This window comes from Carcharodon carcharias, chromosome 14 (genome assembly GCF_017639515.1).
Source record: "Carcharodon carcharias isolate sCarCar2 chromosome 14, sCarCar2.pri, whole genome shotgun sequence".
Classification (NCBI taxonomy): domain Eukaryota; kingdom Metazoa; phylum Chordata; class Chondrichthyes; order Lamniformes; family Lamnidae; genus Carcharodon; species Carcharodon carcharias.
In genome coordinates, this window is record NC_054480.1 from 34,148,157 (window position 1) to 34,172,557 (window position 24,401).

The window sequence follows — 24,401 nt, forward strand, 5'->3', positions numbered from 1 at the left end:
CCTCTTTTTCTCCTTTCATATTTTCCTTAAATCCAACTCTTTAACCAAGCTTTTAGTCTTACGCCCTAATATTTCCTTAAGCCTCCTTAAATGGCTTGATGTCCAATTTTGTTGACTCTTCTGTTAAGTGCTTTGATACTTATTACTACATTAAAGGTTCTAAACTTGGAAGTGGAGGCGGTGGCAGCAGTGCTGGAGGTTGAGGTGCTGGAGGAATTGGTGGTAGTGAAGGTGGAGGAATTGGTGGTATTGCAGTGGCGGAGGCATTGGTGGTGATGATGCAGATGTTGATGGTGGCAGAGATATATTGTGGGGTCTTGCCTCCTCTATGTTTTCTTTAATCCAAATACTAGGTTTCTCATTCAAAATGATTTTAATTTAGCTTTGAGGATTTTTGAGATCCAAAGAACATTCAAACATTGCCTCTTGGTGGTGTTGAGCTATGAACGAATTTGAAAAGAATAGCTAATTTAAAATTTAAATTTAATGAACTGAAATAGTGGTTCACAAGTGGATCTGATAGTTTCTCTCTTGCCAATTGATTTCACATATTTGATAGTTCATGCTAGTGAATGGAATGATTTTCTATAAGGAAATATAAACAAGTCAGCGATTTATTTTGATTAAAACAGCAAACCATTGATAGTTACTGAAAACTAATCACATCTAAGTCACTTAATTTCATGTTCCTCAGTTTCACATATATGCTAATATAAGAGGTTAGCTAAATTTGTACCTCCAACAATCTGAATAACTTATTTTATAGCTTAAGCAACCAAATGTAAAAACTCTTAATATTTTTGTTTTAGATATTTGTGTGGAAAGAGGATGGTATCCCATAAATCAGATCGGTACTGATGACATATCCTTTGAAGATGAGTGTTTTTATTGAATAAACAACCCAATTAATGAAACCTCCATCTCTTGTAGCTCTAGTAAGAGACAAGAACCAAGGACACCCACTACTCCAAAGATGACCACATTTCCACCAATTCCTGTTACGAGTGATACTGTCCGCAATAAGTGTAGAGAATTGTTGTCGGCTGCTCTCCAAACAGACAGTGAGTGAAATATATAATAATTTCTTCTTCTATTGCTTCAGCTGAAGCTGTTAAATCTCCTTCATTACTAAAGCTGCCTGGTTTTCTCTCTTGTTTCAATATATTTATTTTGTCCTCAAATATTTCTGTAGTTGAGGCGGCTCTTCAAGATCCTGGAAGAGACACAGAAAAAAGGTTGTCAAATGATGGAAAAATCCTTCTCAGCTCTAGCTTCCAATCACTCTTCCATCAAATGCTTTTTTTGCCTTTCTCTTATTATCAATACTGCTAACATCTGAACGTTCCTGCCTCAATTATGAATGTAGCTCTTTACTTCCCAACTGCTTTGAAATCGAGATTGCAATTTTCAAAATCATTCGTTCCCTAAACCTTCAAACCATGAAACTACTTTCCTCCCCAACTCTTCCCTTTCTACAGGCTTCAGGCTAAGTGTCAGTTTGGCTCAGTATTAGCACTCAGATTCACCTAAGTCAGAAGGTCATGAGTTGAACCCCAGTCCAAACTCGTGAGAACGTTGTCATACCCAGTAAAGGCATGTCATATTCATAACTTTTAAAATATGAATTTTACCCAGTGTGGAATCTTTTGGAACTGACTTTTCTTTTAAAATGGACAATATGTGCTTCAAAAGATGGCTGCTGGGAGTCAGATGACCTGATCTGTGTATTCAAGAACTGGCTGTAAGTCTGGCTATGCCTTGAGGACAGACAACAGGCATTCCAAACTAAAATAGAAATGCTGGAAAAACTCAGCAGGCCTGGCAGCATCTGTGGAAAAAGAAAGAGTTAACATTTCTGTTTTTGGAGTCCGTATGACTCTTCAGTCAGTTTTACTCTTTTCAGATCTCCAGCATCTGCAGTATTTTGCTTTTATTCCAAATTAAAAGGTGTTCATTACGCATCTCCTAGACATTTCTGATTTGAATGGGGTTTTTTAAAACAAAGAAGATGATTAACTCCCCCCCCTCCCCGCCCCGCCCACCCACCGCGGGCTAAATGTCTTCAAACGGTAAACCAGGACACGGCTAATCAACCCAAGATAACCACCATATTGGGAAAAGGAACGAGAGTTGTGAACAGTCATGCGGTAAGACAGCCAAGTTTGTCCCTTTATAGTTTTTGAATGTTGACTGCAGAAAGAAGGCGCAGCAGCAGGGGTGAGCCCCTAAATAAATAAATCTCTTCAGTTAAACCTGGAATAAGCTTGTTGCTGTTTATTCAAATGGTCCACACACTCGACGATTAAATAACACATCTTCCTCTCATAAGCTTACTGATTGCGGAGAGTTGGGAAAGAAACAGGGATTTCAGCAACTCTCTCTCACTCTGTAACAACATAATCAATATACTGCTGAGGGAATGCTGCGCTATTTGAGGTGCCTTTTGAATGAGAGGTTAAACTGAGGCTCCATTTGTTCGTTCTTGTGGATGTAAGATGTTCTATATCACTTCAAAGAAAAGCAGGAATGTTCTGTACCTGACTAACATTTAACTCCACTTACAAGACAATTCTGGTCATTTATCTCGTTTCTGCTCGTGAGATTTTGCTAAATGCAGAATGGCTATTGTTTTTCTTTGCATTATAACATGCTTGCACTTCAAAAGTGCTTAATTTGTTGTGGAGTAGTTGGAACATCCTGAAGGTGTGGAAGGTGCTATATAAATGCAGATCTTTTTCCTTCTAAAAAGAGGAACAGGCAATGCTCTTGGTGTTCTGTCCAACAGATTGTGCCTAAGTCACAAGAACTAGACATCCTACTCATTTCCTGTTTGTAGGACTTCTTGTGAGCATATTAACAATTGTATTTGTTTAAATAATAAGTGACTACGGTTTTAATAGTAATTAAGTTTAGTTATTTTGGATGTTTGAGGATGAAGCTCTTTATAAGTGTGAGATTTTCTTTTCAACTCCCAAGCTGCCCGTACATTCCTTGCTTGCTCTAGGTTCTTTTTACCAGTTCAGCAATGACAGTGTCCTGCTTTATTAGCCTTGGTCTTCCATCTCAATAAAAATGGACATGGAGATGCCTATTTAAATTTTTAGGCAAGAGATGCAGGGTTTACGTGAGGAAGACTTTTTATATGCAACGCATGGTAATGACCCGGAACTTGCTGCCTATCAGGGAGGTGAAAGCAGAGGCAATTAATGGTTTTAAAAGGAAATTAGACGGGCACTCGAAGAAAATAATCTTGCAGAGCTGTGGGGACAGAGCTGGGGAATGGGACTGACTGGATTGCACTGTAGTGAGCTGGCATTCACTCAGTGTGCCAAATGGCCTCCTTTTGTGCCGTAATGACTCCATGACTTATGCGTGACTTGACACAGGAGATATAATTTATTTTTTATTACCCATCTTCCCCATTTTCTCTCTCTAACTCAATAATTCCTCAACCTTGAAACCATGAAACTATATTTGCTAGGCAGTAGCAAGGGAGTGTGGGTGTGCTGCTCTGAAATCTAATTGATTGTTGAGTTCATAGCTGTGAGGCATCTTAACATCTGGTTGCGAGTCTCTCATTAATTTTACTGCTTCTGTTGGGGAGCACAGAACCTTTACTTGGTACGGTCAAATGGTGATACTACTGTTATAAGCAACTCAGCAGTGAGGAGCAAAGGTCAGAAGGTATTGTGCCAGAATTTATCCAGTAATTCTGCATTGGTGTAACTCAATTGTCTGCCTTTCTGAAGTATATTTTAACGTAGCTGCTGGAACAAAACCTTAGTAAGTAAATGCATTTTTTCCCCAAAGTAACAGTTACTAGTGGTTATGTGAATGGAGAAATGTTACAAAGAATTACATAGAAACAAGCCCAATTAGCCCATGCCTGTGCTTGACCCTCCTCTCAGCCACTCTGTATAGCTTTCTATTCCTTTCTATTTTATGTTTATTAAATTTCCCCTTAAGTGCATCCCTGTTATTCAGCTCAACTATGCAAATCTAAAGATACTTATTGATGGAATTAGTTAATCTCCTGTGGTGTTGCAAACTCAAAGTCCAAACCCAGTGTACTCCTCAAGTTAAGTAAGGGTAGAGAGGCTAGGCTATAATTGGACTAGGACTCGCTGATGTAATGCAGTCCTAATTTTAAAGTCCCACGTTCTGTCCTTATTTTTATATTTCTGTTATAAGTTCTTATGTTCACATTATAATGAAAACTACTTGTCACCACGCATTTGTGCTACCTACCAGTTCCTCCACTGCAGGAAAGATGTAATTAAAGCCCAACAATTTTGCGTAGACGGACTCTGTTACAATTTTGGAAATAGGAATTTATAATGGCAGAGGTTAATATGATGTGCTTGCAGGTGCAGGATTTTGACTGTGGAACTAGCTGTTTGCTCATGGCATTGCACAGGGTAAGTAAAGGCCAAATGAAATCTTCAGCTGAAGCATGACTACAGAGTGGGTGATAATTGGATCTAGTATTCTGACATAATTTAGCTTCGATTAGTCTTTATGATCCCCATGGAGACCAACAAACCAAAAGGACCAAATTTACTGAACAACCCCAATGAGAAAACCAATGGACAAGATTTCACTTATAACTTTTATTTCAAAAAATCAAAGCAGGATCAATGTAAATTAAACATGAATTAACAGGCAAAGTGCAGTCAATGTAAACTATAAGTTGCACATTAAATAGGTGCAACAAGGCTAGATTTCATGGATTTACTGGGCAGTCCACTCAGTATTAATGGCACAAATATAAGCCACAAAGCCCCTCAAAACTCCGAACTTCCTCAGGTAGAATTCCAGCTCCTTTTTGAGGATTTAGCCACTCAGTGTCACCTGACAGCTGCTCCCAACCAACCCAAGTTCCATAGGCATGGTCTTCACCAAAATGGCGCACCTCTGCAGAACCTCCTTGGCTCTGCTCACGACAGGCTTGATTGTCTAGATCCACCTGAAGCACCTTTATTTGAACCGTCAGTAATAACCCTCTGCACTGTATGACTGATGCTAGTCAATCAGTCCCTTTGACTGAAGTAGCGACAGTAACTTATTTTTCCTATGTGCCTGCTCCCAGATCCAGCCTTGCATTCATCTTTTTTCAACTGCGCCACAACCTCTTCACTCTCTCAAAACACAATCACGGGGTCTGTTTTGTGTGCCATCCCTGGGTCATTGGATTGTAGATTCCCAAGCCCACCGGAGGCCAGGCCAACATGGGAAGTGATAAGTGCCAAAAAGATCCCCCTGCTTACAGGGAAAAGTGGCCCTGCAGTTGCATGGTTGCTCGTGGAAGAATCTCCAAACACATGCCACCCCACTACCTGAAATGTCACTGGAGGTTGACTAAACAGATACAAAGCCCAAGTTTGTGAACTTGTTGCAATGGAATGAATCTCAGTCAATGCCTAAAATGTTTTTTGCTTTGGCATCTGCTAGGTTTGTATACAGAAAACCTTTACAATTGAGAAAATACTTAATGTTGTATAGGATATACGGCACAGAAACAGACCATTTGTCTCAACCATTCCATGACAGTGTTTATGCTCCACTTGCAATTCCTCCCATCTTTTCCCCTCTAAGTCCACCATTTTAACTGTTTCTTTCTCCCTCAAATGCTTGTCTTAACTTCTGCTTAAATGCATCTGTACTATTCACTTCAACCATTCCCTGTGGTAATGACTTCCACATTCTTACCATTCTTTGGGTAAAAATATTTCTTCTGAATTCCCTACTCGATTTTTTGATGACTATCTTTGAGTGCTGGCCTCCTCTATGCTATTCCCCACAAAATAAAACTTTCTTTCTGATTCACTCTAGTAAAACCTTTCATAATTTTTAAAGACCTCTATTAGGTCACCCCAAGCCTTCCCTTTTTCAGGAGAAAGGAGTCCCAGCTTGTCAATCCTTTCCTGATATGTATACTCGCATGTTTCTGGTATCATCCTTGTAAATCTTATCTCAGTGCCTCTGTATCCTTTTTCTAATATGGCAACCAGAACTGCAGGCAGCATTCTTGAGTGTGGTCTAACTGAGGTTTGATACAGGTTTAGCAAAACTTTCCTACTTTTCAAATGTATCCTCCTACAAATAAAGCCTAGTGCTTGTTTTTTTTTAATGGCATTGATAACCTGTGGCACAACTTTCAGCAATTGGTGCATTTGTACTCCCAGGTCCCTTTGTTCTCCACCTCACCTAGATTTGCATCTTCCAAGTAATAAGTGAATTCTATATCCTTCCTACTGAAATCCACTACCTCACATTTACTTCTGTTGTACTTGATTTCCCTATTCTGTCCCCCTGTAACTTGTTGTAGTCCTCCTTGGCATTGACTGTCAACAACCAACCAACCAAACCCCCCCCCGGCCAACCTAAAAATTTCGTGGCATCCGTAATATTTAGAAATTGTGTTTTTTGATACCCAGGTTAAAATTGTTCATGTAAATTTTGAACAGCAGTGGTCCCTGCACAGATCGTTCTGGAACACCACTTCCCAACTTCTGCCACTCTAGGAAAGCTAAAAAGCTACCTCTACTTCCACACTCTGCTTTCTGCCTTGAAGCCAACTAGCAACCCATTCTTCCACTCATCTCCTGACTCCATGTTCTCTGACCTTATTCATTAGTCTGTTATGGGGCATCTTATCAAAGGCTTTTTGAAAATCCAGATAACTTTCACGTAGTCCATTACCATTGTCTACGCTCTGTTACCTCCTCAAAAAAATTCAGTAAGGTTGATCAAGCAAGATTTTCCCTTTTGAAACCCATGCTGACTATTCATTATTATATATCTCATTTCTGGATATTCTATTCTCTCCTTTAGTAAGGATTCCATTATTTTTCCTGCCAGCAATGGTAAACTGATATGTAATTGCCTGGACATATTCAGTTCCGCTTCTTAAATGTAGGAATTACATTAGCTATCCACCAGTCATCTGGCTCTACACCATTTTTGTGACGGATTAATAAATAGTAGTAGTATTAGCTCTGCAATCTCTTCCCTAGATCCTTTTAAAATAAGTGGATGCAATCCATCCAGATCAGGGACTCTGTACTCTTTGTTTATCTTGTTCAATTCATACCCTTTTTAAATTTTAAGTGCACATTTCATTACCCATTTCTTCTTTAAATGTCATGTCTACCTGTTCTGTTCTATCTCCCTGGTAAATACCAAAAATAATTGTTTAATATTTCTGCCATGTCTCTATCATTACATGTGGTATTCTGTTTATCCCTTAATGGTCCTATTCCCATTACAACCTTTTCTTAAATTGACGCACCTGTAAAATATTTTACTTTTTTTTGTTTTATGTTCCTTGTTAATTTACTTTCATAGTTATTCTAAGCTTTCTTAATTTCTTTTTTTACTTCTCTCCTAACCTTCGCTTATTCTCTCTTATCATACACTCCTCTGCTGTCTTTGTACTTGATGTTTGCCTCTTTCTAACCCTCAGTTGTTCCCATATATTTTTATCCATCCATTGAGTTCCACTTGTGATTTGTTTGCTCTTTCCCTTTAGTGGAGTATATTTTCCCTGCACTCTGAACACTGGTTTTAAATGTTCTCATTATTCTACATTGTTATTTCCCAATATAGTTGCCCAATTTATTTTCCCAAATTCTGTTCTCAGCCCCACAAAATCAATTTTTCTCCAAACCATAAATCTGATTTGTATCTACTTATGTCCTCTATCATCATAATAAAGTGTACTATATCGTGGTCACTATATTATGATCACCAATGCCTAAATGTTCTCCTGTTTTTACACTCTTTTACTTTGTATGTAAATAAGTAAATGTTGCTATGTTACCCCACACCCTTTCCCAATATCAAATCCTAAACATAAACCATCTATTTGCTTTGGTTCTGCACTTCTTTTTGTATTTTCTGGGCTCTTAACCTTAATCCATATGAATTGAGATAACAATTAGGCCATGAGGATTAGTAACTTGCAAGTATTAGATACTGTACTGCCTCATAATGTATATATAAAATTATAGATCATTGAGTTAGTAATGCTAATGTTAATGTATTGAGATCAATGGAGAATGCTGCATTGCCTGCTATTCTTGGTTTCTGCACAGAATGGTGCTGTATTTCTTCAAAATTGTTATGAATTTCTTATTTTAAAAACAGTACGACAGGTCAGTCAGGCAGCATCTGGAGACAGAACAGACAAGTTAATGGCCCAGATTTTGTGGTCAGTGGCGAAGCTACGGCTCTTGCCACTGACCTCGAAGAAAGCTGCCCACAGCTTAGGAGAGCAAAGAGGGGATAGGAGAAAGCTCTGGCTGCTAAAAGTAGGGAAAATCCCAAGTTATTCTTTAAGTATATCAATGGGAAGAGGATAGCCAGGGAAAGAGTAGGGCCCATTAGGGATCAAGGGGGCAATCTATGGGTGGAGCCAGAGGACATCGGTAGAGTATTGAACAAATACTTCACATCCGTCTTCACCCAAGAGAATGAGGATGAAGTTATTGACCTTGGAGAGAGATAGACTGTGAGGTTCTTGAGCAAATTGATATAGAGAGTGACAAGGTATTGGAGGTGTTGGCAGGCTTAAAAGTGGACAAATCTTCAGGTTCCAATGATTTGTGTCCCAAACTCCTGAGGGAGGCAAGGAAGGAGATCGCAGGGGCTCTGACCCAAATTTTTAATTCCTCTCTGGCCACGGGGGAGGTGCCAGAGGACTGGAGAACAGCTAATGTGGTTCTGCTATTTAAGAAGGGTTGTAGAGAGAAGCCAAGGAGCTACTGGCCAGTGAGTCTCACGTCAGGGAAACTATTGGAGAAAATTCTGAAGGAGAGAATCTATCTTCACTTGGAGAGGCAAGGTTTGATTAGGGTTAGTCAGCATGGCTTTGTCAGAGAGCGGTCATGCCTAACAAATTTGATTGAATTTTTTGAGGAGGTGACCAGGTGTGTAGATGAGGGTAGTGCAGTTGATGTAGTTTACATGGATTTCAGCAAAGCCTTTGACAAGGTCTCACATGGGAGACTTATAAAGAAGGCAGATGCACATGGGATATAGAGTAATTTGATAAGGTGGATTCAAAATTGGCTTAGTTGCAGGAGACAGAGGGTGATGACAGAAGGATGCTTTAGTGACTGGAAGCCGTGTCCAGTGGCGCACCACAGGGATCTGTGCTGGGGCCCCTATTATTTGTCATTTATATAAATGACATAGATGACTGTGGGGGTAGGATGAGTAAGTTTGCGGATGACACAAAGATTGGCCTGGTGGTTAACAGTGAGGTTGAGTGTCTTGGGCTACAGGAAGATATAGACAGGATGGTCAAATGGGCAGATAAGTGGCAGATGGAATTTAATCCTGAAAAGCGTGAGGTGATACACTTTGGAAGGAGTAATTTGACAAGGAAGTATTCAATGAACGGCATGACACTAGGAAGTTCTGAGGAACAAAGGCCCCTTGGTGTGTGTGTCCATAGATCTCTGAAGGCGGAGGGGCATGTTAGCGGGGTGGTGAAAAAGGCATATTGGACACTTACCTTTATCAACTGAGGCATAAATTACAAAAGTAGGGAGGTCGTGTTGGACAAAAACAAAAATACCTGGTAAAACTCAGCAAGTCTGGCAGCATCTGCGGAGAGGAACACTTTTTAACTGTTTTCCTCTCTGCAGATGCTGTCAGACTTGCTGAGTTTTTCCAGGTATTTTTGTTTTTGTTTTGGATTTCCAGCATCCGCAGTTTTTTGCTTTTATCTTAGAGGTCATGTTGGAGTTGTATAGAACCTTGGTGAGGCCACAGCTGGAGTACTGTGTGCAGTTCTGGTAGCCACATTATAGGAAGGATGTGATTGCACTGGAGGGGGTGCAGAGGAGATTCACCAGGATGTTGTCAGGGATGAAACATTTAAGTTATGAAGAGAGGTTGGGTAGACTTGGGTTGTTTTCATTGGAGCAGAGAAGACTGAGGGGCAACCTAATCGAAGTGTACAGGCTTATGAGGGGCATGGACAGGGTGGATAGGGAGCAGCTGTCCCCTTAATGGAAGGGTCAGTCGCAAGGGGGCTGAGGTTCAAGGTGAGGGGCAGGAGGTTTAGCGGGGATATGAGGAAAAACTTTTTTACCCAAAGGGTGGTGATGGTCTGGAATGTGCTGCCTGGTAGGGTGGTGGAGGCGGGTTGCCTCACATCCTTTAAAAAGTACTTGGCACATCATAATATTCAAGGCTGTGGGCCAAGTGCTGGTAAATGGGATTAGGTAGGTAGGTCAGGTGTTTCTCATGTGTCGGTGTAGGGTCGATGGGCCGAAGGGCCTCTTCTGCACTCTGATTCTGTGAAAGATCTAGTGATCTCTGTGACATGGGGCAGAATTTTTACCTCATCTAACATCAAAAATATATATTTCAACAATAAAGAAAACATGTCCCCTCATGTCACATGAGCAGGGACATGTTAAAAATGAGTTTTGAAAATCTTTTTCTTTTATCACTGTTTGAAACCTCATCCTGCCCATGGATAAAGTTTTGCAAAAAATGCAAAGGCACCTTGGCCTATTCGCCCACCCGTCAGCCATAAGGTTGGATGGGCAGGGAGAATCTCTCAATTAATTAGTTGGCTTAACGGCCCTCTAATTGTCAGCGAACTCCATGCAACCCGCTGACCGAAATATCGCGCAAGTGCGATACGTCAGAGTGTATTGGGCGCGCACCCACGTGCTGAGCTGAAAATCCTGGCCATGGATTTCACATTTCCTGCCATTTAAATTGAATCTGGTGTCAAGTCGAGATCTCCAGGTGTCCAGCAACAGTGATGTCATCAAGCAGGGCAAGCAGCCAATCAATTGCATTCTCAATGGACAGAAACCAGGAAGCAAAATATCATAAACTTTAAATTTTCTTTATTGTACCAAAGCTGGCTTTGAAATCAAAAAGATAAATTTGACATTCCACTGATATAAAATTTGCCTCCAGGACCAGAAAGATTGTTTTAGTAGGTGCTTAAAAACCCAGCTACATCTCATTAACAAGGTGTATCTTTACCAGGCTTAAACAGTGATATCACAGCTTAAAAGGGGAGGTTCTCCAATTCACTGATCTCTGAAGATTGCAATTTCTGGTGTCTACATCAGTGCACCCATGTGGAGGAGCAGTGAATCACTGACAGCAACTTCTGGATTTCTGCATTTAACTGTGGACATGCAGGCACCAGAAGTTGTTGTCAGTTTCAGAAGAGTAATGATGGCAAACACTAATAATTTTTCTGTTGTTTAACAGCAAAACCTGTGTCGTCGTTTCAGGCACGTTTTGTTCACGAATGTTCCCTTCTTACCTATCCAGTTATAGCCAGAGAATTTCCTGCAATTCCTTCTCTGCCCTGGCACTGTTACCTTTGAAGTCTCCCATGGTTCTACTGTTGACTCCCTCCTATGTCTCATCTACATGTTCTTCGATCTCATCCAAAAAATGGCATCAGGTTTCACAGGTATGGTGATGGCACCCAACTCTATCTCATCACCACCTCTGTAGCCCCTCCATTACTTTATTGTCAGGCAATTCATCCAATATCCAGTTCTGAATGAGCTACAATTTTCTCCCATTGAACATTGGCAAGCTGACACTCTGATCTATTCCTTAGCCACCAGTTTCTTTTTTACGCTGCAGACTGTTCACAACCCCAGCATTCTATCTGATCCTGAGCTGAGCTTCTGATCCTATATTTTCTCCATTACAAAGGCCCCTGCTTCCACTTCTACTCTGCCTCCACTGTTCCAGAAGCTTCATTCATGCTCCAAACTTGACCATTCCAATACTATCCTACCTGGTCTCCCATCTTCCACCTTGCATAAAGTGGAGCTGATCCAAAACTCTTGCTAATTGTTACAATCCCTGTAAAGTCTGATAACTTTTGAAATAATATTTGAATTCCCAGTGATAAACCTGAACTCTTGTCACGCAATTCCTTTAAGTTTTTAAGACTTTTACCGTAACAAACTAAAAAGTAACACAAATAAACATTACTTCATAGGCAACTAGTACTCTAAACTACAGAAAAGATATCTCTAACCTTTAACTTGATTGAAAACTACCTGCCACGGTTATACTTTACTGCTATCTGCAGGATTTCAGTTTTTACAGGAACCAATCCAACATCACTCCCAACTTCCTTTTCCTTTCCCATTGTGAGTAAGCACTACGTTTTTCCATGTTCTGGGTTAGAAAATTGTGCATTTGGTCTAGTCTGGTCAGCTTTGTCAAGAACAATATTGTTGATATCTAATAATCACTTGAGCCTTCTGGTACCAGCAGGTGTGTATCAAAAGAAATTATCTGTCATAGTGCTTCTTACGCTCTGTATTCAGTAATTGCTTTTGTTCTCCTTTAAACCAGACACTACACTGTCATAAGGGCGTTGACTTTTTAATACAGTCTTTGCATTACCCTGTTTAGATTTTAACTCTGGATCTTAATTCTCTTTTGTGGCTGTAAGTTTTTAAATGTCCAAGTCTGTAAAGAAAGTCTCAGCTTAATTGCCGCCCTCCTGTTTAAATGCAGGATTACTTTTATCTTTAAATTCATTCCCATGATTCAATCTTCCAGCATTTTTTCCCCAGGAGAAACAGGTTTAACACTGCCTTCTTGTGTGCAAGCAGTTCATTCTTTTGCCAAGTAAAATTCTCCTAAGCTGCTTTAAGAACTTCATTAAGGTCACGTCGATGATGAACAAAAACATCCTGACTCTCTTCTCTTTCTGTCCGAAATCTTGGAGACAGACAGCCTGCCCAGCTGCTCTTGCCTTTGTTCCAGGTGTAAGAACTTTGTACCTCGCTCAGCAAATCCCAACCTGTCCCCATGGTAACCAAGCCACTTAGCCTGTACCGAGACAAAGTAATATTATCTGTACAGATTTGCAGACCTCCATTGGCTCTTGGTCCACCAGTGCCTCAGTTTTAAAATTCTCATCATTGTGTTCAAATCCCTTCATTGACTTGCTTTCCCCTATCTGTATAAACTTCTTGAACCCAACAATTTTCCATTAATTCTATATTGTTCTCCAGCACTTGACTCTTGTATATCCCACACTCCCTTTGCCCCACCATTGGTGGCCTGTGCCTTTATTCAGCTTGACCCTAAGCTTGGGAATTCACTCCATAAACCTCCCTTTTCCCCACATTTCTCTCCTCTTTAAATCCCTCCTTAAAACTTAGCTGAACTCTTTGATCTTACATTTGGTCACCTGACCTCTTTCTTGCATCGAGACAAAATACTGGATGCTGGAAATCTGAAACGAAAACAAAAAATGCTGGAAAATCTCAGCAGGTCTGACAGCATTGGTAGAGAGAAGGACAGAGTTAACGTTTCGAGTCTGTATGGCTCTTCTTCAAAGCCTTTATCTCTTGGATCGGTTTTTATCTTATGCCCTTGTGAAGCACTTTGGAACTTTTCCTGGTGTTAAAGGCATTATGTAAATGCAAATTGTTTATAAAATTACTCTGTTTAGAAGAATATACCAGAGCAAAATTCCTATTTTTCTTAATTATATTAAAAATGTGAAACTAGTGACAAAAAATGACTGAGATAAAAACAAAAAACTGCGGATGCTGGAAATCCGAAACAAAAATAGAATTACCTGGAAAAACTCAGCAGGTCTGGCAACATTGTCAACTCTTTTCTTCTCCGCCAATGCTGCCAGACCTGCTGAGTTTTTCCAGGTAATTCTGTTTTTGTTTTTGACAGAAAATGACTAGTGTTCATGTCGGCTGTCAAAGCCATTAAATGCAGTTATTTATATAGATTACTTGAGATGCTCTATGGAAATCCAGACAATGAAATTTCAGTTACTGAATGTTTCTTGATACATATATGTTTGAGTTGTGAGGATACCTTCGCATTCCTCTTGCATGAATACAAAGATACAAACTGAAAGCAATCCTTTTGATATTATTTTCCTCTTCCAACATTGTTGCTAAATGCTGTAATCTAGCATTATAAATAACATGTTTTGCTCCTTTTAATAGTTTGAAGTAGCATAATGTAAAGGAAAAGAACAAACTAGAGGCTTTTGTTCTAAACAAAACATTACAGTTTTACTTACTTGATACAGAAGTCCCATTAACAGATTGCTATTTTATGGTTGCTATTATATGGTTCCTATTAAATTATTTGAATTTGGAAGAGAACAAAATGTATTTATCATTAGTAATTCAGTAGGCTACTAGCAAAATGATTTGCAAATAAAAATACTGAGTGTACAGAATTTTTGATGGAAGCCAATGTTTTACAAAAAAATTGGAGTTTTTTGACCGAAAATACTTTGAAAAGGGATTTAATGTTAAAATATTCCATTTCGAGAAGCAAGTGTGAAATACTGTGGATGCTGAAAATCTGACATGGGATTTATATAATCTGTTAATGGAGCTTTGAGACTCATATTTGCAAGTTCCTGTACAGTGCCATGAAATCATTTTGTTGGCTGCTGAATTTTGTCCAGTACCCACGTCCCAGAGAGATTGGAATCTGGACTGATTTGAAAACAGATGTACTGAATGAATCCTCCTATTAGTCAATATGGCTTGCAATAACAGTACAAAGAGTTGTACTTAAGAGACACAAGTGTATTATTTTAGTGAAATATTCTAGTATTAAAAAAGTCATATCATATCATATTTGGATTAGAATTGTTAACTGAGAGGATTGCTGAGCATGAAACAAGTCAAGCATTTTCTCCATCAGCATGAAAAAATTATTTGATCTAGATGAAAGACCATTTGAAATTACCAACTTCTCTTGCTTATATTGTTTGACTATGTATTTACTGCTGAACAGGACAAGTACAGAACATTCAGCTTCTGACTTTAATTGCATCTCGATTGCAGATGATTATGTTGCAATAGGAACTGACTGTGACCATATGGCAGCGCAGATTGAAGAAAATATCCTTTTTTATGTGAATATCTTCTGTACAGATGATGTTCATAAACTGCCCTCTAGCAAACATTTGCTGGATAAGTGGTATAGGCTAACATTTTGCCCTTTTATTTCTGTGGTGACTATGGGGCCTCAGTTCAGAACTGCCCATAATTCAGCATGAGTTGAAATAGATTGGCAATCTCACTCAACAAGGTAGTACAGTTATGTGGTGTAGGAAGTGGAACGATGAAGTGAATTTGTCTTTTGAAGTGATGATTAAGGTACTTTGTTAAAGTACAGCAGAGAAGGCTTTACTGTGTATTGCTATTCTGTACTTGACCTTGGGAGTGCTGTAGGCTAATACTGGGTGTCCAAGGTTTAACATTTCTCCATTCCTAGTGCTAGCATTGCTCATCTTAACGAGTGCAAAAATATAAAATTACACACCTAACAGAAATGTGCACTAAAATTAATAATGAGAGATTTTGGTTTGTTTAGCAGCAATAAATTTATAATGCATGTGTTCATGCGACAGAGAGAGAGGGTTGCATCTTTCTGGGGGGGACTGCTCGCGCCCCTGGAAATAAAGTTGGCCAGAAACCACTTGTTCTGTGCCAGCCCGCTCCACAGCCATAAAATGCTGTGGGTGGACTAAGTTGGTGAACTGTGAGACTTCTGCCCCTCTCTCGGGTGGAAGTCCCATCCTTGGGTACTGCCGGCCAATCTGATTGGCTGGCAGTGCCAGAGCTCAGTGGTGAGCACTGCTGGGACCGCAGAAATAAGGCCAAAGAGGAACATGGCTGCCCCAAGAAGGTAAGCCCTGGAATTTTAGATCTGGGAGGGATCCCAGAGTCCAGGCGTGGAGGGGTGTGGGGGCCAGGTTCTGTCAGGCAGGTGGTGCAGAAATAATGTTAGTGGGGGGAGGGAGGGGGGGGGGGAGTTGACATCTGAGGAGTGGGGGTGCCATTGATGTGAGCAGGGCACCCCCTGAATTAGGTGCCCCTTTCCTTCCTGTCTTTGTTCAAGTAGACCTTTAAATCATCTCATGTTATGACGTGGACAGCAAATTATTCAGAACAGTAGGCTTGTAACGAGCCTGAATGACCCTTATTTATTTATATGTGGCCAGTTCAGCCTGTCTATCTAGTATATTATGGTGTTGAGCTTGGGGTGGGCGGGAACATGGTGGGCCGGCTACCAAACCTATTTTACTTGCCCCTGTTGAAAACACACCTAGCAGGGATATGTGAAATCCAGCCCATACACTATGGAGACTGCCAAGAGTCTATGTTGATTGTAGCCTCTCTTCTGCAAATGTAATTAAAGATCAGATCCTTTAAGTTGATTGCTACACGAAATGCAAGAACAATAGCTAGTTTACAGAAAAAATGTCCTTTTATTGTCAGCCTTTGCAAAGTTGGAGGTGAGGTGATGTAGATGGGAATGGTAATGTAACATTAGATATGTATATTTTAGCAAATATGTTGAATGCAAAGCTATAGCCCACAAATATTGTAAAACTCTTTTTTGGAGGAGTACTCATTTTCAACTTTTAGTCCCTTCCTCCTCCTCCCCTGAAAACATTAACTTTATTAACTGAGCTGTCAGAGGAGCTCATAAAGGGATAGCTGCAAAGAGTCTGAGCAGAAAGGATTGTCACAGACGGGACACCCTGGTCCACTCCTCCATCACCCCCTACTCCTCAACCCCCTCCTATGGCACCACCCCATGCCCACGCAAAAGATGCAATACCTGCCCCTTCACTTCCTCTCTCCTCACCGTCCAAGGACCCAAACACTCCTTTCAAGTGAAGCAGCATTTCACTTGCATTTCCCCCAACTTAGTCTACTGCATTTGTTGCTCCCAATGTGGTCTCCTCTACACTGGAGAGACCAAACGTAAACTGGGTGACCACTTTGCAGAACACCTGCGGTCTGTCCGCAAGAATGACCCAAACCTCCCTGTCGCTTGCCATTATAACACTCCACCCTGCTCTCTTGCCCACATGTCTGTCCTTGGCTTGCTGCATTGTTCCAGTGAAGCCCAACGCAAACTGGAGGAACAACACCTCATCTTCCGACTAGGCACTTTACAGCCTTCCGGACTGAATATTGAATTCAACAACTTTAGGTCTTGAGCTCCCGCCTCCATCCCCACCCCGTTTCTGTTTCTTCCCCCTTCCTTTTGTTTTTTCCAATAAATTATATAGATTTTTCTTTTCCCACCTATTTCCATTATTTTAAAATATTTTTAAATCTTTGATGCTCCCCCCCCCCCCCCCCCCCCCCCAGCCCCACTAGAGCTATACCTTGAGTGCCCTGCCATCCATTCTTAATTAGCACATTCGTTTAGATAATATCACCAACTTCGACACCTATGTGTTCGTTTGTTCTGTTGTCTGTGACATGTTTTGATGATCTGCTTCTATCACTGCTTGTTTGTCCCTACAACCACACCACCCCCCTCCACTTCTCTCCCCCCACCCAAACCCACCACGCCTCCCCACACACCTTAAACCAGCTTATATTTCACCCCTTCCTTGGATTCACCTAGTTCTGTTGAAGGGTCATGAGGACTCGAAACGTCAACTCTTTTCTTCTCCACCGATGCTGCCAGACCTGCTGAGTTTTTCCAGGTAATTCTGTTTTGTTTTGGATTTCCAGCATCCGCAGTTTTTTTGTTTTTGTCACAGACGGGTTGTCTTGTAAGCCAAAAAAATTGAATAAACAGATTTGGTGGTTTCTTTGACTGATTCTGTCTTGGGCCAATATTCTTTGGAATTTGACATGTTTGCTGTAGAGTTAAACTAAAATGAAAATATTAATTCAATAGTTGTTATATCTTGACTTTGGCTATGACTCCTTAATTTAATTGATACTTGTATTCCAAGAGATGGGCAATACAGATATGAAATATAAAAACCGAGTGAGAAGCAGGATAGCTAACCTAAAAGATACAAAGAACCCCAACTTAAGGAAAAATGTTCTCTGTGGAAATATTTCAGCAGAACAGATTGCAAGAATGACTGCTGAGGTAAGGCAATATTATTAGTGTGATGTTTTCTTTCCCATTAAACAAAATCATACCTTTCTTCTAATAATGCCAAGATGTCTACCAGAAACACTGTACCAATTAGCTACCAATATAAGCTTTGCTGAAAATACTAAACAGTTTTTCTTACCACAGAAGATACTAAAAGTGTAGAAGGTTCAAGAGCTATAATGCAATCAAGGACATTATCAATGGATTTTGATTTCCTTCTAATCATCTAATATCAGAAAGATAATTACAGACAAATGGCATTCCACTAATCTGTAGAAACCAGATGCATCAGGACTAAATCCTGTATGAATTATCTGCCACTAAATGTTGTTATCCCACTATAAATCATATATAAAAAGGTTTTCTAATGTTTGCATATTGGCATGTAGTGCTGCCTTTGTGCAACTAAATTTTGAGGAATGCGATAAGCCTTTTACAAATTGGATTGTCTTAATTAAAGTACTTTCATTTTCATTGTGATTTTAGTTGTTTAAATGATATAAACATGCATAATTGAAGCTAAACTTTTCTAAACAATTCTTAAACAAAGAACAGTTTTAGTGATTGTATAATGGTTCTCTCTAATGCACCATTCAAAAGTTTTATGAAGAACAGTCTCACTTCAGACCAGGTAGTTTTGTATGTTACTCATGTCTTCCCGGACATCTAAATCCACAGGGAGTTCACACAGGGCCTACGTTATTAGATAGTCATAGTAACTTGCTGACATCTGAAATATTTTTGATATCAAAATAGTTGAGTTTTATTTTAACCAGGGTTGCTATTGATTGTCATTTAATAATTATTGGGGAGGAAATTATAAAATTGGTTAAAAATTGTAGAAAACGTTTATAATGCTTGAGGGAATTTTGTATTTTGCAGGTTTGGTCTGCTTTGTCACATGCTACAATGTGAGGACATTTGCTGCTTTTTTGAGAATGTATTCTCACTGCTCTCCTGTGCTTTTGGCTAGTTCCCTCAGTTCCTTCCTGCAGAAACGAAGATCTCTCTAGGTTACGCTCAAGCATAAAGCACCTTCTTTACTGACATTAAGTTATATTTTTATTCAGATATTTATTTCCTTGGCCCAGTGGTACAAACTATCACCTCAGTCAGAAGGTGGTGGACCCTGTGTTCCTATGCGTTATGGGGTGCAGACAGGAAAGTGGAGCTAAGACCACAATCAGATCAGCCATTGTCTTATTGAATGGTGGAGCAGGCTCAAAGGGCCAAATAGTCTACTTCTGCTCCTGAGTCCCCTACTCCAAGGCTTTAGCACAAAATGCAGACTGACATTTCAGTGAAGTATTGAGAAAGTGCTCTGCGAGTCGGAGATGCCATTTTTCAAGTGAGACATAAAACCAAAGCCCTATTTTCCTCCTCAAGTTGACATAAAAGATCCCATGACATTATTCAAAGAGGTGGTGAGGAAGATCTCCAAGATAGTTATCCCTCAACCAGCAACACTTATCTGGGCATGTATCTCATTGGTTTTTGTAGAGCATTATTGTCTGCCAATTGGCTGCCGCGTTTCCCTATGTTACAATAATGACCATGCTTCAAAAATAATTACTGGCTATAAAGCCCTTCGGGACACTTTCAGATTGAGAAAGACAATTTATTAATGCAAGTCCTTTCCTCTCCTTTTATATTCCTTATACTTTATTTATGTCCTTATACTTTATTTACGATTGCAATTAATTTAACGTCCCAGCACACCCCCTGCAAAATATGCGAACACATTTAAGGAATTTTTTCAGTTCATACAGATCTAATGCTCTCATTCTGAATCTCCTCCATGTCTTACATTCCACTGTCTACTTTGTTTTCTATATTTTTAGTTCCTACTAATTACAGTTTCCCTATTTCGTGCCCTTTTATGTTATCACATCACTTTTATTGTGGTGCACCATGCAGTTTTCCCTCTAGATATGATTTGAAGTGTTGAATCTGCCCGTACTCCGACTGTTAAGCCTGTTCAGTCCTTGCATATTATATTTGATTGCAGATTAATCCATTGCCGGATAGTTGGACATAATCTGATTTTTCATTGTTTAATATTTGTCGTGCCCTTTTTTTCAGGTGCTGAATGTGGGGCAGATAGGGCAAGGTGGGGTAGGTTGGTGGAGCAAAAAGCACCAATTTTCAAATGGTTATGTCCTGTACCCAAAATATGTCAGAATCGTTTTTGATACCATCTTTCCTTCAGGCAATATGTAAATGACTCTGGCCTGAAATGGGTATTGGGCCCTTTATTGCCACATACAAGTGAGTCTAACATTTATATCATGACCCAAGTGTGGTTTTTTCCCCTTAAAACTGGTGAGCTGCATAAGGATGACAGTTTGGTGTCCGCAGCTTTCCAGAATTATTTCTGACTTCGTATGCCTACCATTCTGTGCTCAAAAGCAGGTCTAAAGGAATTTCTCCTTCTTTGTGTTTTATTTTTTCTCAGCAGCAAAGCCAATAGTTAGGTACTTCAGAATTTCCAATTAGGATAAATCTAATCATTATGTTCTAAATTATGGGGCTAGATTGTTAGCACATTTAAACCAGAAATGACATACATAAAGGGTGATTTGGGGTTGAAAGCACTTGCTGCAAGGAATTTGCAATACGCTAAATACTTAACCAATATTTCAATTCTTCTGTGTGTTTTTCCTTTGAAAATCGGCTGTGACAATCAAAAGATGTAGTGATCCCACTACGCATGTTGGAGGTGACACCATTTTGAATTTTGCAACCCTGACCTCATTGTGATTTAAAAGGTGGCTGCCGTGTGATTAAGGTGAAGTAGAAACATAATTAAGATTTAATTTATCTTGAATAGGTGTAGAAAGGTTAAATTATATCCCTGCTATTCCCAGGCAATGGAGTTCTTTACAGGAATTTGCATTCACTTTGGTAAATTTCATGTGGGAACTAGAATAGAAATGGGTAATGGTTTGAAAAACTGGTTCTCAATCTGGACTGAGATATGTAAATTTGATTACAGTGAAGCTCACGTTGAAAAAAGTGAAATCTTTAAGCAGTTTGGATCCTGCTGGTGTTTGATTTTGTATATTGATATTTGTATATCAGTGTTCACATTATGTGGAAATCTGACCAGAAATTCATTTTCTTCCCTTTCCTACATCTCAAAAAGCTGCAGGTTAAATCTACATTTATTCAGCCAGTTGTACTTGCTGCATATCTCATACCTCAATCTGCTATGTCTGATCATCACGCTGGCTTTCACAATCATATCAAAATGGGTAAAATCCATTGGGTCTTCTCACATCTGAAATGCACTGAGTCTGAAAATCTGTTAATTTTGGAATTGTGTAACTTGACAGCCATTTTAAAGTTGTATATGTAAATGACAATTGTCAAACAGTATTGAAAGGAGAGCATTTCTTGGGCAGTAGCAGCAGAAAACAGACTGCGGTTACAGTTCTTGGGTCGGCTGGATGCTGAACCACACTGAATTGCTCCTTGATGTGCTTTTAACCAACATTAACTGTGTGGCTTCTTGATATGAAGAGACACCTGAATTGGTAGATCTCGACAGGGCTGAAAATCAACAGTGAAATTAAGACGTTTTTACCAGGTAGGGATTTTTACAAAAGCACATTTTGGTATCCTGCAGTTTGGAGGGATCAAAAGTTTTTGTTTGAAGAACGTTTTAAAGGAAAACTAATTTTGAGCCACCTTTATAAGAGATATTTGAAATCCATGTAACCTGGGATCTGAAAGTTTTATGCACCATATTTTACCTTCTAATGTTTTTTTTTAACAAAAATAAAGGAAATGGCAAGTGATGAACTGAGAGAGATTCGGAAGGCCTTAACAAATGAAGCTATCAGAGAACACCAGATGGCCAAGACTGGTGGTACTGAAACTGCCCTCTTCACTTGTGGAAAGTGCAAGAAGAAGAACTGTACATATACACAGGTAAGAGTGATGTTGACATATAGTAAACCAAAGGGCCAATTAAGTGGTCCTGTTTGGTGCACAAGTTGCGCAGAGGGACTATTAAATTGGCAGAGCAGAACTCGAACCAATTTCTTTCAGACTACTACATTTTTAATAAGCTAAAATGCTTATGCACATTTCATACACTAGCTTAATTAACACCTTCGATTTCATGATTTTCGTGATAAAAGAACAATTTTGTGGTATTTTTGCTAAGTTTGCTTTCTCCCTCTTTCAATGTCCACTTACATCGGAAGTAACTGAAACTCTGGATGAAGAGGCTCTTAGTTTGCTTTTGTAAGTTTTTACATCACCTTTTAGCAAAGTTTTTTAAGCAATTTCTTTAACTACCTTTTCAATATTCCTCCACCAATAATTTGATTTTTTTTAACGCTCGTTCTTTAAAACATTTCCATGCAGTATTTCACATTTGAGATAGCACAAGTTGAAAGAAGGCAAGTCAGGAAGATAAACAGGCTTCAGATCTTTGTACATCTGACTATATATCGTGGACAGCTGCCTCAGCATGTATTGAATCAGCAAGGCAGAGCTTTATTATTATTTGCTTCAAGGATACCTTCAGTCAACTTGAAGTATATGAATAACATTACTAGAGGTTAGCAAGGACATGAACTACTGCACTCGGTCAGCACTGCAATATTAGGTATTGTGCTGCCCAGAAAGAGATTGAATAGATGACCAATACCATCTATTGTTGTTCATCAAAGCCAGTACTTTCATCACCACCTTTTCCTGGTTAATGTAATTCAGCTACCCAATGACACTGCATTGATGTATTTCCTAAGTACACTGGGTTACTGATAGCTGCCTTATGCTCAGTCTGGGTGTCAGCAATGACCATGCATTGTATTATAAGCATGAAGATGTGAATATGACAGTCCTTTCAATTGTATGCTTCATCTTGTGCTCTGCTGCGGTACTGATATGCACTGAAAGAATTGCAGGGTTCTGCAAGGATTTAATATGGGTGAGCTACAAACTGAACAAGTTAATGATTTTCAAAACAAAAACAGAATTACCTGGAAAAACTCAGCAGGTCTGGCAGCATCGGCGGTGAAAAGAGTTGACGTTTTGAGTCCTCATGACCCTTCGACAGAACTGTCGAAGGGTCATGAGGACTCGAAACGTCAACTCTTTTCTTCTCCGCCGATGCTGCCAGACCTGCTGAGTTTTTCCAGGTAATTCTGTTTTTGTTTTGGATTTCCAGCATCCGCAGTTTTTTTGTTTTTATCTCTAAGTTAATGATTTTGTCTGCTGAGTTTTTCCAGGTATTTTTGTTTTTTTTTGTTTTGGATTTCCAGCATCTGCAGTTTTTTGCTTTTATCTTAGGCCATTTATCTGTTGTATAGTACATTTGGTTAGTTCCACTTTGCTAAGCTCCTTAGGATTCCCTCATCTCATGCATCCCAGATACTGTTGCCAGCATTGAGCTGGGATGCTGGCTTCTACCTGGCATGATGCTTTGTTGTCCTGGTGGAGTACCAAAAAGCCAGAGCCACCTCTTGCTGTAACACATTCACTTTGCCAGCCATGGAATGGATTCACAGATTACTCTGCTCTGACATTTGTCCAATCTATTTGTGGTTGCTTATTGACTACCCTTTTGGCCTCAACCAGCATTTCTTGTGCTGTGCCTTTGAAAAGACAGAAACATTCTGAACATTCCAACACTTTATCCCTATGTATGCAGTTATGTATTTAAATAGCTGCTTGCCTTTACTTTTGAGCAGCAAGTCTTTATGGACGGTGTGCTTCTAACATTCTTTGGGGCCTGCTTCCTTATATGTCCTGTGTAAGCCCTAAGCTGTCCAGGAAGCATATTCAAACAAGATCCTCAAGCTGGCTTTGTTTGGGGTGAGATTTACAGCAGTGTAGTGGTTCCAGTGATTTTTAGCTGGGATCACTAAGTCAGCCCAAAAATACTTTCTGTACTGAATGAATCAAGAGAGCATGTAACCATGATAATGGGAGTGGTGACATTGATGTTCAATTTGTTCAACAGTGTGTTTTTTACAATTTGCTATACCATCTATACAAGTGAAGCTTGTTGGTCCATCCTGTAGATAGTTGTGGCCTAATACTGTTTAGATTATTAACCAGATCTTCAGTATATTACTCAAACTCAAGGGAATTGAGACCAGTGTAAATTCAATTGGGACAATAGCTCACATGGAGAGTAAACAATGACTTGTTATTTCTGTTTCAATCATATAATTCTGCATATTTCTGAGTAAATCTTTGACCAATCACATGAGCCAGGTCCTAGTTAAGTTTGTAATTTATTTTCTGATCTTTAAAAAAAGCTTCTAATTTTAATTTTTTTAAACCAGGTCAATATTAGATTATTAAAATATTTAAAGAAGATACTTAAACATTTTTTTATGAAAAAGCAGTGGTAGATTTGCTAGATTATTCTCAATTGGCATTTATAAATAAAAGTCTGTTTAAAGTTGAATAACACTCAATAAATAAGCTGTCATTCTTTGATATGTATCAACATA

General features: G+C 39.5%; 1 protein-coding gene across 4 annotated transcripts in view; it reads left to right on the forward strand.

Moving 5' to 3' along the window:
• The window catches only part of tcea2 (transcription elongation factor A (SII), 2), a 44,928-nt gene that overhangs the window by 15,323 nt on the left and 5,204 nt on the right, over positions 1-24,401 (forward strand). The window contains exons 5-11 of one of the 4 annotated variants that reach the window (XR_005945168.1): positions 931-1,061; positions 1,193-1,235; positions 4,368-4,418; positions 14,800-14,906; positions 17,762-17,916; positions 21,712-21,858; positions 22,137-22,176. Coding sequence is in view for 2 of the 4 variants with exons in the window: in XM_041205025.1 (XP_041060959.1) it covers positions 931-1,061; positions 1,193-1,235; positions 4,368-4,418; positions 14,800-14,906; positions 17,762-17,916; positions 21,712-21,858 (634 nt within the window). In the remaining 2 variants the exon portion in view is untranslated. Of the gene's footprint in view, positions 1-930; positions 1,062-1,192; positions 1,236-4,367; positions 4,419-14,799; positions 14,907-17,761; positions 17,917-20,615; positions 20,714-21,711; positions 21,859-22,136; positions 22,177-24,401 lie in introns of those variants that run through there. The other 3 variants (XR_005945169.1, XM_041205025.1, XM_041205026.1) reach the window with 3 other exon arrangements.